The sequence below is a fragment of the Sturnus vulgaris genome, chromosome 2 (genome assembly GCF_052056855.1).
Source record: "Sturnus vulgaris isolate bStuVul1 chromosome 2, bStuVul1.hap1, whole genome shotgun sequence".
NCBI classification, from domain to species: Eukaryota; Metazoa; Chordata; class Aves; order Passeriformes; family Sturnidae; genus Sturnus; species Sturnus vulgaris.
In genome coordinates, this window is record NC_142244.1 from 109,150,749 (window position 1) to 109,172,390 (window position 21,642).

Below are 21,642 nucleotides of genomic sequence, written 5' to 3' on the forward strand. Positions count from 1 at the left end.
TTTTGTAACATAGTTAAAAGAAACAAACAAAACTTTAATTCTTTAGAAGAAAAGGATAACAGAAAATCATTAGCAGCTGAAGTGACAATAGCCTTTAGGGACTGATCCATCTCACTGCTCTTAAAAGAGAAATCCGAGTGCTAGAGACTCAAGCCTCAGTTCATTTTCACTACCTGGAATTTGTCTTTATCTGCCAGAGAAAGACAACTTCCTGTAAAAATTCAGTTCCTTGGCTATTTGTGTACAAATCTGTCACCAAGCACAGTGTTACTGACAGATCTATTTGGAGAATGTATGTGAGCACACTCAGTTCTAAGTTATGGTTAATTGGGTTTTATTGAGCTGCAGCGGAAAACCACTCTGAATTTCACATTACATGATGCTTCTTGATAAGAATCAGTACACACCAAATACATATTCCAATGTGTTAAACTAAAAATACATTTTTCGACATTCCAAAAGCTTGTAGAATGTTGATTTATAATTATATGGGTAGCAGATTTGTCACAATATTTCATTCTTTTGTACTAACATGAAACCCAGTAACAGCACAGTTGTTAGCAATCATGGAAGGCTGGAAAAAATTACACAAATTAATTACAATTTTAAAATCTGTATAGAATTATGAGTTACAATGTCTAGCATGGGTATGACTGGCTTCAAAAACCATATTGAAAGGGGATTCTTGCTGCTAGAATCCTGGGTATGTGATGTCTACAATGAATTCCTATAATCTGAAATATGACACAGTAGAAAACAGTGCAAAAAACCTGCTCAATCTGTCAGTAGGTGAAGGATTACCAAAGTAAAAAAGAAGTCAAAAGATGAATCAGTACATTAAAATATCTATATTTAAAAAGCAACATGCAAACCACCCAATTTTTAACAAACTAAATAAAAGCTCTATGGGAAATACAGAAGATGAACTATTGTTAACTCATTATGCAAGATATACATTTATCTTACATATATAAGAAATCTCTTCCTCAGAGCCAGATGGCTTTCCATATTAAAATTATGACATCGTTTAAAAATTATGATAGCTAACTGTATAATCATATTCTACAATAAGATGTTTCTGTAAAAATTAACAATATTTTTAAAAAGTACTACTTAATAAAAAGAGACACTAAAATCTACAGGCCCAACTGCAGGTCTGCTGTATAATTATATAATGCAAGTAACCTCAGGAAATAAGTTTTGAATTCAAAGATAATATAATTAAGTAATGAATAGGCACAACTATGCCATGTCTATGACAGTGATCCTTAAAAATTCTACTAACAACTTTTTCACATACAGTTATAAATCAGACTTCTTAAATTCCAGCTATACTGTTTAATTGTAACACACTTTTCCTATGAGTTAGCAAAGAGAAATATGTGTTAGTTTTATTCTCTGGTTAATCAGTGCATTTATTTCAGTGTATACATTTCCCACTAAATAATCTGGAGCTCGAACAAGTCAAGAAGCTTGCATAGATAATCATTACACAGGAAAAGTTTGTCTTAGTATGAACAATATAACTATACTATGTAGAATATATGCAACTTTTTATTGATTTAACTTTTAGGAAACATTTGAAACATCAGTTGCAAGGAAGGATAATTAGCTAAAATTTGAAGGTATTGTGTCCCTGCATTTGTTCATGCAGTGGAATCCATTGTAATCACAATCAATTCTACACAGGTAGCTCAAAGATTTTGAACTCCATCAATATAAACATCATCAGTAGCAGACAAATGCTTTCTGTGCTCATAACAACAGTTGTCCTATTTTGAGAGTATATCAGGCCAACTTTACTAACTCATCAATCCATGAACCATAATTTTCTGTACAATCAACTCGAGTTTCATCTTTGAAGAAACTGTAATATTTAAATTGTTAAATACTGTCAGCGCAAAGATAAAGAAAAGCTGAGGTATTGTGTGTCATAATACTTGAAAGAGCTTGTAATGAGATGATCAACACATTGCAATGCTCACTTTATGAGATAAAATGACAAGACTTGGTTTCTCTATCTGACTTTTCCACTCCCTAAAGCTTAAAATGAAGAGAAAAACATTCCTATGAGCTGGTTTCAGCAGATATACTAAATGTGCTCATTAAAGTATTACAATTTAGTAAATGTTAAAAGCTACCAGATTTTTGCTGCAAAACCTCATATTTTATTATTTTACATGACTTTGATATAAAAAGTCAGTGCTATGACAATTGATATTAGCAATTTTTAATTTGTATTCAATATTTATCCTATTTGATAATGGGCAATCATGTTTAAGTCTTACTAAACATATTTACTCCAGAGAAAATGTTCAAAGCTATTACCAATGATTCTTGTAAATAAACTTATTTTTCCTTTTAGGGATTAATTAAAATGGATTCCTTCTGAATGGGAGTGAAAAAAAATCAAAAGCTCAGTTTTAAAACACGGAGCTATTCATGACAGTTCTATAATTTGATTCATGCAAATCTGTCAGAGAAAAAAATCAACGACAATTTAATTTCAATCCTTTCCCAACCAGCTACTGAACAATTTATGCACTACTTTTCTATTTTTACTGCAGCATAATGACAATGATGGATGCTTTTCCTTGGAAATAAATATTCATTAAGCAGGCTCAGATCAAACCCATACCTTTCCAAAAGCCCAAGAATGTGCAAGACCCATTTGCCTCTTAGAAGAAATTTATTTTGGAGGAAGATGGAACTGTGCCCACAAATGCATCTCATAACAATTTAATAGTTCAGTTAAATTAAACCTATGGTAGTACTTACTTGTAACCTCAGTAATCAATACTATTAAAGTTGGTGTCAACTCCAATAATACCAAATATACGTGGGTGAACAACAGATTACTTAGGGATATGACTCAGATAAAGCTAACTCAAATGTAAAGCATTAAGAAGAACTAAAAGGAAGTGATTTCCCAGTAAACTTCCTGAGGTAGACCACTGTTTCTCCACCCAATCCATTATCGAATGGAAATTAATCAACAAGGATCAAGTAGGCACTCATTAGCCATGATTTACATAGGATACGACTAATTTGTTGTTGTTTTGTTTGATTGTTTTTTGTGCCGAAGAGATTGTTTAAAATGAAGAATGACAATTAGATTGGCATGTTTTGTGCATCAGTACTCAGACTGACTTTAATTTACTGGTACTAAATCAGAAGTGGTAAAAGAAACAGCCTACTGGTATTTGACACCTATTGATTGACATCCTATTACCAGTTCTGTGCTTCCTTTGATCCAACACTCCACTGTTATGCTTCACTACCCAACTCTACTGCCTTGCTAGGAAACTGAACACATTATAATTTTCACGAGCTGATAAGCATGTTTGTGTGTCTGCACGTGTGTGTATGCAAATGCCTAAAATATATATTATCTATGAATGTATAAGAATTATAATCAGATGCGATTTTACAGAAGCTAATAGCAGCATATGGATGTGGTTTTGTTACATATCCTCTGACGTGGAGGGAGTTGAATAGGCTCCCACAGAGGAAAATTCAGAACATATAGCCAGAGCCACTGCCCTGATTCTCCATCTAAGCTTCCTTCTTATAGCTGACTGTAGGCAAATTCCAGCCTCTTTAGGCTAATATTTACTTTTTTCTTTTTAAAAAAATCCTTTTCCTAAATAATCACAGTAAAATGGAAATATAGTCTTCTCTTCATGCTGGATGACAATTTGGAATTGCTTAATTATATACAGTACTTGAGTACAATTTTTTACAAGGCTTTCCTCACACAAACATTATTCTGCAAAAGCTGATAACTCATTCATCTACTTAGGCTTACAACTTTAATCTTATTCTCTTCTTATGTCAATTCTGTGTTGGAAAAATTCCATCAATTTCAAAGGATTTCAGTGTTGCAAACATTGAACAAACCAGGCAGTAATATTCCAAGCTCTGAAGAAACTACACAGTAATATTTAAAGTCATACTAACAATACTGAATTCATTTTTTCTTAACTACATTATTTAACTACTGGATAATATTCTCTGTTTAGCTAAATAAACGGAAATGACTACATGGAGTACAAACCCAACCAGACCTCAAGGTTTTTTTGGTCTATCATGGTATACAACAGCTAAATTTTACTTGGTTTTGTTTCTGTTCGAATAGGAATAATTTTAGAAATCATTCACTAAAATAAAACAGCCAAGACTGGACATGGACAGGGTTACTTAGTAAGTATTCATACTTACCAATCACAGAATCCCCAAATCACTTAACCACTAGAAGATGAGCTCAGCTGGTGCTAATAACACCAAGACTGTGGGTTCAGTCCTTGCATGAGCCATTCCCTTAAGAATTGGACTTCATGACCCTTGTGGGTCCCTTTCAACTCAGAATATTCTGTGATTTAGATTGGAAAAGAACTAAATTGAGTCCAGCCATTAACTCAGCACTTCCAAGTCTACCACTGAACCATGTCCCCAAGTGCTACATCTGCATATCTCTTAAGTACCTCTAGGGATGGTAACTCAGCCCCTTCCCTGGGCAGCCTGTTCCAGTGCTTTTAAACCATTTCAGTGAAGAATTTTTTTCCCCATTATCCACACACAAACAAACTTTTAACCACAAATTATATCTTTAAATATATTTTGCCTCTCCATCCTTTCTCTCCCATTCAAGGCCTTAATATGCAGATACTCTAATGCTCTTGTCCTTTAAATACAGGTTAAACAGGTAAAAATAAATGAACATTTCAGCGTTTATTTCTATTTTTCCCTAATGTGCCCCCAAATACAAACATCTACATATGAACATATCTCAGGGATGGGTTTAGAACTTGTAAAACAGATGTCTCAGAATGAATGCAGGCTGCTTCAAAATGATGCAATCTAATAATTGCTAAGAAAATCTTTCCATCTTACCTTGAGACACTCTTCCTGTTTGAAGAGATCCTCACAGTCCTTAGCCTGCAGAACAGGAGAATTAAGGCGCTCTTCCACTTCAGACAAGGCTTGCAGGAGGTGAAGGATCTCTGCCAGGTACGTAGAAGGCACATGGGTGGTTTCCATAGTTCTAGTTTCAGTCATCACAAAAGTTGTATCTTCACGAACTGTTTGCTAGTATAGATATACAACAGAATGCTTCCTTTAGTTTCTTAACACCAGACAAAATTACAACAATGCAATTTCCAGTTCATAACCCAGTAACTAAAAAATCAAAAGCAACTTCCAAGGACAAATGCAGGAAATATCTGAGGTTTCAGAGGACACAAATCACTCATATTCCTTGTGTGTTTGAAAGGGTGGATACTGAAATTAATCCATGCATGAGTGTGCAGACTTTTCTTCTACTCTCCAAAGAAATGCAGAGAGGAAATGCAAGAGTATGCTGAGATTATGGTGTTTCTGAGATTTTAGTGCTAGCACTTTCATTTTGAATTATCACACCTCTTGAAAAATCTGTCCTTCATTAACAAATTTCATGCATGCCAAGTCTAACATAATAAATAATTTCAAGGTATCAAGTAAAATAATTACTTGTATGATAGGCACGGTTCTTTAAATAAAATGCAAAATATAACAAATATGCCAACTCCATACTTCCACTATGGTAAAAACCTGTCCGTTAATCTAGTAAGAACAATTTGGAATTTTGGAATTTTCTGATTTGAATGGTCTTTAATGCATTCTTATTTCTAAAAGAAAACTCAGCAACACACCTCTTCATTAAGTTAAGATTTTTTTTTTTTTTAAGTAAGGAAAAATATGAAATAGACACCCTATTCTGGAAGCACATGCATACACCAAATATAAAGACATCCCAGAATGTTTTGGTTCCAAGAAAACATTTAATTGATTGATATAATTTGAAAGCGTACTGACATATAAGGTAACAAAAAAGTGGCTGCTTATATAAATTCTCTGTATTTCCCATTTGATTTGTTAATGAATCATAGATAAAAATGTAATACCAAAAGTGTGCTTTGGAGCACGGAGACTTCTGATTGCTTCTTTTCACTAAACCCCAAATACTGAATTACCTGAATGTCCATTAAAACAGAGAAAGTTTAAGGTATCAACTATTTGTGGTTTCACAAGTGTAAGTTTGTTTATGGATTCCTTGTGTGGGACCAAGATTCTTTGTGTTTGATGTCTGTCTTTCAAAAATATAAATTTTAATTATTGTCAGCCTCAAAGAATTGTACAAGTAATTGTTGGTAAATGTCCAAAAATCCTATTACTTAGATTTGGAGCCTTTTATGTGAAAGACAATTGATCAATGGTCCTGAAGAAAACAGTATCATTATTTAGCTACTCATTATGCAAAAGAAAACAAATATAAGCACACACTACCTCAGCAAGGTGTCTCATTTTAATTCAGGACATATTTCTCTCTTCAGTTACCGAGCTGAGTCATCTGGTTCTTCAGTTTTCTTTAGAGTCTTAAAATATGCATATACACACTCTAAAAGATGTATGCATATCACATATAAAGCCTATAAAGTTATCTGTAGACTTGTGTTATTCTGTTTCATTTCTTATGCAAATTTAATTGCTTTGCTTACACTTTTCTCACTAAATGACTCTCTCAGTACATCTGCTAACGCTGAAACCTCTCTAATTACCATATCACTGCTATAATTTTTATTATTTAAAATAAATTGCTTTTAAAAATTGTGCTTGCCCCCCATATGTTTCATGAATCACAGACCCTGCAAAAATTTCAGTTTACTCTGGTAGACCTAAAGAAAAAGCTGTCCCATTCCATTAGGAAATGGGAGAATCTCAATAGGCCACTGACACCTGCATGCAGCAATATATATTTTAATTCCTCAAGATTACACTGTGACACTTCTACATGTAGCAATGAACTTCAGACCCACATAAGTAACATTTTTAACTATATTTGTACTTTTCGATTCAGAGGACAGAATATTTCTACTTGCAGTAATGAAAAGAGCATGTTAGGTATGCAAGGGTTTCCACTCAAAAAGAGGTCACATGAATATGTGAAATGGCATACAAAATACATTAGTTTCTATAGTTATATGAGATTAGCCTATTCTTTTCAACCCAAACTTAGGCCAATAAATATATATACATATATATGCACATGCATGTATTCAGATTTAAAAAAATCTGTGTCTTCTCACTTTAAACTGTTCCTGAAACTACAAAAAAGTCAAGCAGAAATTGGATTTGTACACACTTCATGGATATCACACTTAATTATTTATAGTGCCAAAATCAGATTCCTTTCAGTCACTGTTATGAAGACAAATGGGATGTATGCAACCATATATTCACACTGCCCTTACAGTAAACTTAGGTTATTTCTTGTAGAGGGTTGATTACTTTTATAGTTCTGCTGTTTATATTGTTAATTAAACTGTAAAATGCTACAATCAGATAAATAAATAAATAAATAAACAAAAGGATAGATATAGAAAAGTAGACACCTACCAGAACCTGCCTTCATATTTTGGTACATTATTAAAAAAAAAAAATTGTCAAAATAAATTAGTTTCTGAATACTATTTTTAAAAATAGTTGAAAATTTGATACTTCTTTATAAATAAAGGATTATATTTGTCTTTATTGGGTTTTTTAACAGGTCATAAGTGTTTACTTCTATCCTTCCTGCATTGAAAATATGACAGAACCCACAACAGAAACTATCATCTTGTCCCAAAGAATGGAAGGTATGCATGTCCAGAACTGACAATTTTAATCAGCAAAGAGAAGCTTTTTTAGCTTGTCCCAATGTTCCTTGGAATCATCTTATGATAGACAATAAACAGGCAGAGTCCTTCCTTATACTCTGGACAAGCATTTTACTAGAAATGCAAAGCAGAAACTGAATTATATTCTAACACTCTAGTGAGAAAAAAACCCCCAAAACTTACAAAAGGAGATCACAGCAGCTGGGAGCAACTATTATTAAAATAATATTAATTCATAAGAGATATATGTAATTGCGAATGCCAAAATGGCTCATCAGAACCATGGTATTTTAAATTTTATAAGGATTAAAAATCAATAGGAAAGTGGAAATTAAAGATTTAGATTACCATTTAAGAATGGGTTTGGATAAGTTGAATCTGATAAAATGGCAGAATGCATTAAAATTACTTCAAAATACACTTAAAAATACTTAAATTCTTATTTTTTAAAAATGTATAATACAACATATATATAATACACAAATAAACTTTTAAGTGATTGGGAAATGCTGGGGTACCCAGCCATTTCCAATATTACTATTCTTTCTGCAAAATACAATTTTAGTGATATTATTTTTTTCCTGGACTGTCAGTGAGATAATGATATGCAACTTATTTTTTGTCTCTGAAAGAACAACTTATTTTGTGTAAGATTTAGGATTTCATGCATTGCATGTTATCAAGCATTATCATGTCTTGAATAATAAATGGAATTTTCTTCCCCATCATTACATGATTTTAATTAGGGGACACAATCTTTCCATACACATGATTCCACTTGAACTGATTTTATTGATAGTTACCATGCCCTACCATGTGCACCAAAACCATAAGAAACAAATTCATGACGTGTCCCTTACAGAGAAGGCCAATAAGCAAAATGAAAAAAACAAAATTATAACAAAAAACTCAACAAAAAAATAATGTAATCATGCAGGTTTTGCCGAGAAATTCACATATCTTCTCTACTTCTGATCATTACTGCTTACATCTAACACAGTGGTGGCATCAGAGCTAACTAGTCTTGGAGAATGCTGCTAATTTCCATTTAACGGGAGAAAATTTGTTGTTAAAATACCTTTCACAAATCTCAGTGTATCCATTTCCTCTCCTCTTTTTACAGAGGGAATAATCCCAATATCATTTTTTTTGTTCAAGAGTTTACACCCAGAAAGCCTCCAACTTTCTTGTGTCAGATCTCGACAACAGTGTCATTTTTTGGTCCCTTCTCATGGTAGGGCTCCAAACCTCAGTGTCTGTGCTTTTCATTGAACGACTTCAGACAAACATGGGAGGAACAAAGCTGCAGAACACTCCCATCTGCATTGTTATACCTCAACACTGCTCCTGGCAGCATCCTGGTGAGAGGTTCAAGGAAAACAAATGTTCTTACTCCTGAAATGAAATAACACTGGAGAAAGTATTGTTTGCAAGCAGCTGTATATGAGTGTAAAAAGTCTGTGACCTCTGCAAAATAAACATGGAGTGCTATGAAAAAGAATGGAGCAGGCAGCAAACCCCTTCTGCACAAAGGCAGTGATACCTGAGAGAGTCCAAAAAGCTTGTGCATCACAGGGTATCTGCTAGCCCATGTTCACCATCAATATATCAAATAAAGAATTAGACACACAAAAGTCTGATAAAAATGCTATCAGAAGTCAATATCCACTTTAAAGTGCATATTTATAGAAAAGCTTTTATTCACCCATTCCTATGCCAATTGTTAGTGGTGAGGTCAGCTAACATTCAGAGAAATCATTCTCCCTTCCCTGTTGCTAGCATATCTTACCTGTTAGTGTGCATATAAGTAGAAAGATCAAAATTATACTGATTATATGGAAATTTCACTCTGAGGTTGGATGGTCTTAGTCAATCACAAGCAAGTTATCAGCACAAAAACAAGCATCTCTTTCAAGTATGAAGAGGCTTAAATCTTAGATGCAGGATTAAAAATTTATAAATTCCTTATGTAATTCTATGAAGACAAGACCTTAAAAGACACTAGGAAACAATAAAATGTCTTTAAAATATTGATTAAAAATAATATTTTTAAAGTAAGAACATAAATATTGTCTCATGTATATGATTTTTTCTATTCATGTTGCAGAGTGGTTGCAGTCCACAAAATCCTGCACATGGCAAACCTTAAACCATATTGTTTAATGTTTGTATCTGACTTCACTAGCCATTTATGTATGTAAAAAAAGAGATTTTAAAAATATACGTGACTATTTTCAGCACTGTTCTTGGACAGAGAGTGCTTTAAGCCTTCACAACACTTCTCTGCTAAGGCATACCTTACTCGAGAGACGCCGCTTTAGAAGTTTTCCTTCTGTGATAAAATGACTCTATTGGATCGATACATAAAATTAAATAAAGCCAGCCAAAACCAAACTATTCCTAAAATGGCATTAATTAGAAAACATTTCAGTAAATTTTAGATTCTAGGAGTAGCAATAGAAAATTGCAGGCTTTGATTTTGAAAATTATTCAACAGGCATCAACCAGCCTGGAATGAACTTAACAACCAACCTGAACTTAATTCCATTTATATTGTCTTATTTGTCCCCTTCATAACGTGATTGAAAAGGTTTTCTCCATAGGAAAATGTCTCTTCCCTGTAGGTATAGGATTAAATTATGGGATATCTCCCAACACAACACCTCAGACAGTTCTGCTACACTCAGATGAGTGTATTATTTAGATGCAACAGAAGAAGGGACGAGGGGAAGAAAGACACAGATAGGAGCTATAGCAATTAATTTAAAACAGTAAATCCAGAGTATCCATAGTTGTAATTTTTTTGTGGTATTTTTGGTTGTGTTTGTTTTTTGGTTTTTTTTGTTAGTTAGTTTGTTGTTGTTGTTGATTATTTTGGGGTTTTTGTGGTTTTTTTTGTTTTGTTTTTTTGAGGGTTTTTTGTTTGTTTTTTGGATATTTTGTGGGGTTTTTTTGTTTTATTTTTTGTTTTGTTTTTGTGTTTTTTAATGTATAGTTTAAAAGCTATGACAAAGCATTTTGATACTGCAGTCAATCCTCTGTGTTCCTCACACCCTCATGCCTTTGGAGCCCTCCAAGACATTCAATACACTTGGTCAAGTAGTAAAATGAACACCTTTGGCAATCCTTTTCCCACTTGCTGAACAATGTTTTTGTTTTATTCTGGCTTAGATAATTGTTTCTAGAAAGGAACTCACCTCAAACTGAGGAACAGCTACACATTGAACCTAAAAGCAGCTTATTTGAAAACTCATCCAGCACTCCTTACTAAAGACCTGTTAACTTGCATAGAAATAAAGGACTAAGATTATTAAGAAATTCCACCAGTTCTGCTGTTAATTTTTAACCTAGTAACTTCCACTTGTATCTACTTGCTAAGCAAAGAGAAAAAGAAATTAATTTCAACTATGAGGATACTGGGGCAGAAGACTCATAAAATTTAGCATATGTTATATAAGTATTTTTTTTTTTCAATAAATAAAAGAAGAAAAATAGGGTAATGTACCAATGAACCAAGAGAGATAGCCATTATCAGTATTAGAAATCATGAAATAAGTAAATGCTTACATTACATTTTGGAATGAGAAAAATCAGAACACTGTAAAATCTACATCCTAGACTGATTTCCAACAAGTATTTTAAAATGTTTTTTAGTGTTTTATAAGGGATTACCTGGAAAATATTTTTGTAATTGATTTATATGTGTTACCTTCCAGTAAACAAATAATATTTGAAAGTTTTTATATGCTAATTATAGGATACATAAATCCAGAGGAGTTAGCCATTTCTTGGATTGATCTTGTAATTTTTCGCACCTAAAAGACATCCAGACATTATACATGCCATACTCCAGTAAATATCTACTTGACACTTCAGAAAATTAAACTCTTGTACACAGTCTTATATCCCTGTAGCTATAATGTTCATTTGTGACATACTCTATTGATTTTGTGAAACCAATATCATAAACTCAGGAGGAAATATCCAAAAGAAAAGAAGGAATTTAAAATTAAATTTTCCTGAGAATAGAATTTCAAAATTTTTTTCTTGGACAGTGATAAGCTATAGAGGTGAGACAGTGATAATAATGGCAGAACTAGTATGACACAATTTGCTGGAAGTCAGCCTACTTAGGAACAGATTTTGGTCAATGCCAACTTATTTAATGTCTGATTTATTAAGACTACAGCAGTGCCACAATCTTAGCTAGCATTTATGCTGCCTAAGGGCATGAAGCTTTAAGGCTGTCTTCAGTATGTATGTGTAACTACAGAGTGATCACCAAGAACCAATTAATGATAATGTTCAGCTATGTCAGAATACAGACTATTGATATCTGAATTGACTAAACCATTTTGGAATTGACTGCTGGTTTGTGATGCTAACTTGTCAGATATTTATGCCAGCTACACCTCTTAGATAATGTTGATATTATACCATGTTGACAAAAAACCACTAAAGTACCACATCCATAACGAATCAAGCAGCTTCAAAGAGCAAAGTCCTAAACCCTAAACTCTTACACCTTCCAGAAATGTTAAAAAGTCTTACCTAATTATTTTCCCTCTTTAACCTACATTGATAGAGATACAACCATTCATAATAACAATAGGTTCCGTCACTTAGGCTAATTGTGTTACTTCAGGACAAAAATTTGTTTCTTTAAATGATGTGAACAAAATTGCTGTCCATCCAGCAGTTTTGAAAGCTAATTAGATATGCTCAAATAGAAAAATCAGGACTTACACTGTACATTTACAAATTTGCTTCCTTCTCTACCTTTGTGTGTATAGTCAGATGCATCCATGAAAAAAACCAAAAAAACCCAAACAAACAAAAAAACCCCACCAAAACCACCAAAAAACCCCAGAAAGCAACAAAAAAGTCCAAAAAAAATTAACCTCCAGCCATGAGTGACGTTGACATTCTGAATTGTAGACAAGAGATGAACATCATCGTTTCAAAAAATACTGTCACTTAGGGCCAGATCACTCTGCAGGAGGTATTTTCCCTTATTACTTAACGCAATAATATTGCCAAGTGGTTTTTGACACCAAAATCCACACTATGTAATTTATTACTCTAATAAATCATAATATACTATAGCAGGGAAAATAAGATGGTAATTAGCTGCCCTGTTTTCCAAATAACTGGGTAATTATAAAGAAGAAAATATTATAGTAGCATAATGCTCAGTTCAGTCTGAAAGCAGAGACCACTGGGTGCTGTGTTGTAAATGACTTTTTTAACCAAAGCCTCGGTCTTGTTTCCATCTCAACCATTCTGAGAGCAGTGAGAAAAGCCTGTGGCATGGCTAAGACCACATTGTATAACTATATAAAGACAAATTTCTAACCCTACTTTACTCCATGTTGCAGCAAGAGTTTTCACTCCTATGAGACGAGGCAAAGATACTGAGTTTCACTTTTAAACTTGAGAATGCAATTTAGCTCTTCACTAAAGTTTGTAAAAGATAATGAAAAATGGCAGAGAAAAATCTTTTCTGTAAAGTTCTGTCACTCTTAGTATGGGATTTTTAAACTTAATTCTACAGCTTTATTTATTTACTATTTTTTTATTTATTTACTATAGGTTTGCAGTGATGAGAGTGAATACTGTACAGAATTAACAAGAAAATTTGAGGGAAGAAAAATATGCTTTAGAAAAACTCAAAATAGCACAGTAAACTTGTTCACTTATATAAAAAGGGCAATGAATTATCTTCACTTAAATTACTGCAACACTGTAACATTCATTTTAGACAGAGTTGGTAAAGTACATTTTAAAATGTTTTCATAAAATTAGCTATTCTTGATCTATATCAAAGACAATATCCATCTTCAGTGGACACTGTTCCATCTTTCCCACAACTTTATCTTAAATCAGGCAGAAAATGAAAGGATTTTAAAGACACTTAAACTATTTTGAATACATTTTCTAATAGGAATTTCCAGGTTGATGGATGCTGGAAAATAGGTGTAAACATTCACCTGTGATTCTCTTCCCTAACTTCTTCATTCATCCTCATGCGTTTTGCAGACCACAATCCATAACCCCAGTCTTTAACTATGCTGTGTAAAGCTATTTGTTTCAAAAGGTGCCACTGCCAATGTCAGAAAAGTTAAATTGTGTCACGGTATCACCTCTGTCCTGTTCTTAGGAGACCCAAAACGCACAGGTGAATCGGATACTAATCCATCACTGTACAGTTCTTGTTTATCTGCTTTTTCTAATGACTTTTCTCTCTTTTGTTTCTCTCTCCACTGATTCTAGAAATAATGAAGAATTAGTTTGCCCCTTCTTCTTCGCAACCATCACTTGTTTAGTTAACCCAAGAAACGCTTAAGCAAGGATAAGAGAAGAAAACCACTTCATTCCAGCACCAGTGTTTGTGAAAACAGTGGAAAACAGCAACTGAAAACAATGGTAACACATCACCATTGAAGTGTCCATTTTATTTTGATGCAGACAGATAATCAGGACACCAAGGCCTGTGCTTATCTAATGGTGATATATTTATTTAAATTAACATTTTATTTGTATTTTATAAAATATCTTGATATATAAACATATTTTTATGGTTAAAAAAAAAAAAAAAAAGTCTTAATTGTATTAACTAAACAGAGCTCCACAGGGAAATAGTAACTGAAAACTGCAAGATGCTCTTAAGGACTGAAAGTAAACAAAGTCTTGAATTTCAAATGTAAATTTGATCAGTCCTAATCTGGTTCCAGAAGTTGATAACATACTCTCTCATCTGAAGTGATTATCCAGGTAGGGGACAGGCATTTTAAATTTCTGAATACTTTAAAGGAGCTTAAAGAGAATAATGTCTTTCTTTGGAAAAATGAAGTACTAAGGGTGCTGGTATTTTATCCATATTGCAGGTTGCTATAGAACTTCTCAGACTAAACCACTTACCTTACAAAAATAAATACAAGTTTTGTATAACTATATTCCCCATTCATTCTTGATCAAAACATAGACTAATTGGTATGAAAAAGATAGTTTCTCCTTTTGTTTATCATTTGGTCAAAATCCAAGCCCAAATATTTCAGTAGTTAAATGATCACAAATTTCAATAGAATGTTTGTGGGTGTGACCAATAAAATTAGTGAAATTGGTAAGCCTTTTTTCTTGTATATACAATAGTAGACACAGAATTTGACATATTGCAAGAGTTTCTCTTGTCCTAAAGATACTCTGGCTTACTATTTCCAGCATGCATAGTTCAGCCAAGACAGGAAAGTTGAAAGACCACCAGGTATAATAGCAGAAAGAATGTTGAGAATCTTGATAAAATATGGTAATAGGACATATATGAAATAAGAATTTACAGTGTAGGCCTGTGTTCATCTAGAAGATGTATTCTAATGGTAAAGGACTTCAGCAGTCTACACTCAGAGTAATTTCAGTCAGCTCAGGAAAATCTAAGCTGAGCCATGACACAAACATGCTCAAAGACTGTTGAAATGTAAACATTGGGAAAAAGTTATAGAAAAAAGGCATTAGGGTAATTTAATTAAACTTAATCAACATATCAATAACTGATTTTGATCCTTACTTGAGTTAAATGATCCAAATCTACCCTTTTCTCTGCAATGGATAATTATTTTCAACACCCTGGAAGAGTGGCTAAACTGTTTCAGAAAACCAGGATAACTGAAGGAAGATTCATGTTTAGTCTGTAGTGGGAGGAATTGGCAACTTTTCTGAAAACACTGTGTGACTGCCAAGGTTTAATGATATCAGATTCTGCAGAGGTGCTTTAGAAATCATTGTCCTTTAACCCCCCTCTCTAGTGTTACTTTTTACTGGTTTTTGTTTTGTTGTTGTTTTGGTTTTTTAATACATGCAATTTTAATGTTAAAATGCATACAGATTTAGGATTAAACTGTAAAGGCTTGTTTTTTTGACGAGTATCTTAAACTAATATGGATGTCCACGGGATTTAGTGGTTAATCACAATTTTAAAATATTATAGTGAAATATTTCACTTCTTTTTATAAGTGATTTGGATTTCACCACTGGTGTTACTACCAACTGCGTTTCTGCTCACTGTTTATTCTGCCACATATTAATGAAGACAACAATGTATGAGAGAAGAAACTGGTAAGACAACAAGAACTCCACAAATTTTTCGCAGTTCAAAGTAATTTTAGGTTGTGTGCAGTTGCATTTATTATTTGTGTACCATGTTTAATTTTTAAATGCAATAAACTCACCTTTTTCCTTCTAGAATGTCATAAGCTACTTGCTGACAATTTTCACATAGAGGACCACTATACCTAACTTATTAATATCTCAAAAATGTTATTAAACAGAAAATGCATGTGATATGAATATAATATATTATATTCTTGAAAGTGGTGACAGGAAGTTACTTTTCCAAATATACACCAATATATATTTAGTTGTTGGATAATTACTGCTATGTATTTGTGAGACAATGAGGATTTAACAAGGATCTACCATTCTAGAAAGAATAAACCCTTCAAAGATCATGGTTCCTATACCCTTCTGACAGGTCTGCCCAACAAATACTGGGGAAAAGTAAAAACCAGGAGAGCATGATAATTGCAATTTCACACTTTGATATCAAATCAAAAATATATTAGCTCCCACAAAGGTAAGAAGTGCAAATCTCTCATTAAGCAACATAATTGAAGGTTTTCTTCAGTGCAGTCTTGCTATGTTTATTCAATGAAGCATAATGAATTGCAAGATACACAGTAAAACTAAGCCCTCTCTGATTTATAATAACAACTTTCAGTTGTTAAATAACCCTTATAGAATACGTCATAAATTATAAATTTAAAAAAATGCAGCAGTTTTCTATTTCTTTTGCTTTAAAGAAAAAAAATCAATTTTATATTTTTATTGTATGGCTTTATTCAGTTGTTGGTTAACATAGAAAATCTCTGTGCAAAATATTTTTGATGGTATATGCATGTGTTCAAGTGAATAGTTTGAATTTTCATTTTTCTTTTGTATTTTGAAGTCTTGCACAAACAATTAATGCATCCTCACAACATCCCTGTGAGGTAGGTACTTAAGTTATTTAAGAAAAAGAAAAAAACTTGGGAAATTCACTCTGTTTCACTATTTCAGAAAAGTCAAAACAGAAACAATAACAATGCTGTTGCACTTCTCACTTGATTTGGGTCATGAAAATATACTGCCTCTCTCATGTCTCAGTAGCTTCTGTACAAATTCTAAAATATTTCATATGAATGTCACATTAGTCTTTGTCAACAGAGCAAGATATTTTTCATGTAAAATGAGAAGGATACAGTTATTGTCCTGTCTACATGTAAATTTCATTGAATGTCCTTATCTATATATTAGATAAATAGTGTGAAGTAGCCTTCTTGCATGAAATATTTGAGAATATTTAAAATTTTAACCTTTCAAGTTTATAAATATAGTGTGTATAATTATATATTTTAAGAATAAAAACATATGTAATGGTTACATAATTTCAAAAGTTGGTGAGTGTATTCATCTGAGCAATTCAAAAACAGGATGATGTATCTACCTCACATTTGAAAGAAAAAATATGCTAAAATAAATTTTATTGATCTGCTAGTAAAATTTTATAATGGATATATTCATCCCCTGTCAGGGTAGGTGGTGGGTGACATAAAAAGCAGAGTGACAGGAGTGTGCTTTTATATAAATTGCATGCACAATCTGATTTCTTACTTGATTATCAAAGGAACAAATATATTCATTAATAAAAAGCCAACTCATTTACAAGACAAAGTGAATCTTGCTCTAGCTCCATGTCAATATAAACAATTTGCGACTGATTACATCCATCAAGTTTAATATAAACCATAGTAATCTGAATAGTGTAATCAGATGGAACAAGATTTAATAACATACAAACCAAAGTTAATGTTTCTCTGATTGCTTCCATTAACTGCATAACTATCCAAAGTATTAGTTTTACATATACATTATGTAACTCAGTATTAGAAAAGTTAAAAATACACAATATGGTACATTATATAGAGGAGTATATTTATCAAAAGTTTATACATATTGCTGATTTTTGCAATTTTTTTCCTCTTTTAAAACACAGTTTACCATATATCAGTTAAAAATAACACTCCACATATTTAAATTTTCATTAGCCTATCAGTATGTTCCCCCTGCAATCTAGGTGCATTTAAAAATAAATAAATAATATATTTTGATGAAACACCCTTTTACCACTAGCACTTTAAGTTTACAGAGACCACATAAAGCAACAACTTCCTTAAAAGCAAATTTTATATTTCTTCATATAAAATCAAAAGCCCAGGAGACAATGAGCAGAGTAGTAGGAATTGCAAGAAAAAAACTCATGTAAGTGCAAAAGCAACTTCTGGTAAACTTCTAAATGGGTAACACTCAATACATATTTTGTTCATAAATCTGGAGTACTGACAGTTTATTTCCCTTTTATTTATCCAGTTATTGCAGCATGTATAAACCAGTAAGAATAATTGTATTTTATATCCAACTAAACAACTCAAAATCAGAAGACATGAAGATGATTTGTAAAATTATGTTTTCATCCTGTCAAATTTAAAGTTACATTTTCTTACAAAAACTTGTTTGAGAGTTCAACCATTTGAAGAATAGGATATATATATAGAGAGAGAGTCATAAAAAATTTTTCAATCACTTCCTAAAGTGAGTATAACATGTTATGGACAAATAAAAAAACCAATTAAAATTGGCATGGGATGGGTAGTTTGGAAAAGACAACTTTTGTGTTTTACATGTTCAGTGAAAAAAATAGATGCATGGCAAACTAACGTTTTTAAACTGATAAATGTTATGGAAAAATAATGAGGCAACAGAAATAAACACAAATTTTTCATTGCTGAGTTCTTTGTAATTGACTGATTTAACTCAAGGGCAATTTTAAGACCAAAGCAGATCACTATTGTATCAGAGTGTATAAAACTTCCCCCAGTTGCAGACAATAGGGCTTTTCTTATTAGTATCTGAAGAGTTGACACTGACCCTGATGCTCTCATTGTTAGTAGGATGCTGTTAGTAGTAGCAGTTGCAAACGTATGGGTTTGCCAGTAACAACTCACAATTTGTGCATAGTTGAGTCTTCGAAACTGAGCAAATTTGCTCTCAAAATCTTGCCAGCGCTTGCTGAGCTGTATCAGGGTTGGCTCCACTGCTTTTGCAGCCCCATCCTTAGACAAGCGTTCAGCCTGCCTGTGCACCGCATTCAGATCTTCCTTCTTCTTCTCCAATTCTCCACCAATCTCCTAGTGAGCAAAACCAATACAGGGCCCAGGACAGTTAGCTAACTAGATCAATCAACTTAAAATTAGCAAAATACTTCCGTCAGAAAAATCCATTTCCATTTTATTGTCACAAGTAAAATTTACAGCTTATTTTCATATTATTCATATCTTATTTTACATTTAAAGAAAACAAAAATAACTGAAATTGAAGAACCTTCTTGGAGATGGGCTGTAGAGATTCTAAGAGCTACTACATTCTGAAACTGTCAGCAGAGGCCAACAGTTTCCATGTTCAGATTCTTGCTAGTACACTGTGATGGGCAATTGGAGAAATTATTTTCTCAGTAAGGGTCAGCTTATTCAGGACAAATAGTGTTTGAACAGCTTACAAATATACTATTAGACTCTTTAATGTACTAGTTAACTCCTATTTTACTCTGTGGGAAACTCAACAGAGAATGAAGCAAAGAAAGACGATGTAAAATAAACCAGGAAAAACCTTTGACAGTATGTAAATAAATCTATAGAGTTTGACAGTGACATATGAATATGTTCTGATGAAAATGAATGTGCTAACATGAGACAGAGGTCATCCATATATTGGTAAGTCATTTGCTCATCTGGAACAAAGATACATAAAATCAATTACAATTTTTACTAGAAAACATTTGATTCTTCTTAATACATTGCACACTTTCTGTATTATTGACAAAACATTATATTTAGTGTGTTTCAAATTATTTATATATCATTCTGTATAAGAAACAAACACAAAATATAGTACAACAAAGAAATTTCACTTTGAGCACAGATAATTAGGGTTTGTTTTACTATAAATAGAAATAAAGAACTGAACTTATAATTTTCTGTATCTCTAAGATAGGATTGTTTGTTGCATTTGCTGTCTGTTCAATGGATAAACTATCACTTGAAAAGATCTGTCATTGCCAACCCAAAACAACATTACCTTTAGCTTCTGCTCATCTTTGTGGTCTGGCAGACCGGCTAACTTTTTCTCAATGTCATCCAGCCATGTCATTAGGTCATCAGCCTGCCTCTTGTACTGATACCATTGATGAGAAATCTCTAAAGCCTTTTTTCTTCTTTGAGCTCTCAAGTCCTGTTCACAGTGCAGACATTATTAGAATATGAATTAAAGGCTTATAAAATATGAACTGGCATGTGTGCACACTGAAGGGAAAAAAAAGTGTACAAGGCTGCTAATTTTTAAATTAAATGTGGATATTTAAAGCAAGTATATAAGTGAACATATTTACACCAGTTGAACAATTTTTTTTTTGTTTGTTTAAAAGGAGGTTACCTATTTCAGTGTTGTTCACATGCTGAATAAACCACTGAGACAGTCACCAATATTCAGAGAAGTTAAGACTCTTACATAAATGTCAATATTTTATATAAAAAACTTCTGCTCAGAATACTTAATGGACAGATGGAAACACAGCCCACTTAGTATCTAGCCAAAAGTGGGACTTCTGTATTTTGTGGACTCCTGTGAATTTTTGCCTGCATGAAAACTCTGTAGCTACTTATATGAAAATCACTGCAATGCAGAAATGTTTTCAAATACAGATTTCCTAGGTCTAAATTAAATACTATATACATAACAAATGTCTTGTGTTTATGACTCTGCTTTTAAAAGGATTAAAACTTCTCTTTAGCAGGAAGGTATAAATGTTGGGTTTTTTTCCCTTAGAAATGTTATTAAGTATACATTGCTTTAACTGCTTAACTTCACTCATGCAGAATTCAGAAAATATTTTAATCACTATAACTTCTTATTAGCAGTAAATTAAGAAATTCCTGGTATATTTTATATAAAAATACTCAGATTAATTTGCCACAGCCATTCTTGAATTTTCTTCGCCAGAGTGAATGCCTTAACTTAGTCACTCAAAGGAAAATCTATCACTATACCATAAAAAACAGTCAGGGAGGATCTGGTCAATAGCACAGTGCAATAAACACTGTTCTTGTTTCTCCAACATAAAAGTTATGAATTGCTTCCATTTAGCTTGGAACAGTCAAAGATACACCTAATAGATTTCAAGCTTCTTTTAAATGTGGACAAAACAACAGAATATTTTAGCTATCCTTCTCCTGAATTCACATGGATCTGCAAAATTGTAAGAATTAGAATAAAATCCACAGGAAAGGAAAGAGCATGCATAAAAATAAGTAACAATAAAATGCAAACATGCCATGTTCCCCAAACCAAAGATAACTTAATCAAAATTATATAAAGAAAGAAAAATTCTGCTTGCTGACAAAATAAAAATTCTCTTGTAGTAGCCAGACCCTATAGCTCCAAGTAGGTGACCAAGGTGACTCTCTAACTGTAAGATTCTATCTTTCATCACATTTTTTTGCATAGAAAGATGGTAATTCTAATTATATCTGTTAGCTGGTCCACGTGCACTTCTAGGAACAATATCACACAGTTTTACCTCCCAGATTGTGTGAACTCAGAATTTTCATATGCAACTTTGAGTTTCAGCCTCTTAGCTGCTATATCTACTGGTACTACCACCTATCCTATGCTAGAGAGGCTGGAGCCACTCTTCTAACAGGAATGTAGGGTGTAAGTATTTTATTGAAGGAGAAACAATTATTCATGGCCAGAAGTGTGTTATTCAACTGAGAATAGTTTGTGGGACCTGATTCTGACTAAG

The 21,642-nt window shown here is 32.8% G+C and overlaps 1 protein-coding gene across 15 annotated transcripts in view; it reads right to left on the reverse strand.

Annotated features, from left to right (window-relative positions):
* The window catches only part of DMD (dystrophin), a 1,142,416-nt gene that overhangs the window by 571,078 nt on the left and 549,696 nt on the right, over positions 1–21,642 (reverse strand). For 14 of the 15 annotated variants that reach the window (XM_088160350.1, XM_088160356.1, XM_088160354.1 and 11 more), the window contains 3 exons: positions 19,920–20,072; positions 18,791–18,973; positions 4,894–5,088 (listed from right to left, as the gene is read on the reverse strand). In XM_088160350.1, coding sequence (XP_088016476.1) covers positions 4,894–5,088; positions 18,791–18,973; positions 19,920–20,072 — 531 coding nt within the window. The remainder of the gene's footprint in view (positions 1–4,893; positions 5,089–18,790; positions 18,974–19,919; positions 20,073–21,642) is intronic. The other variant, XM_088160361.1, reaches the window with a different exon arrangement.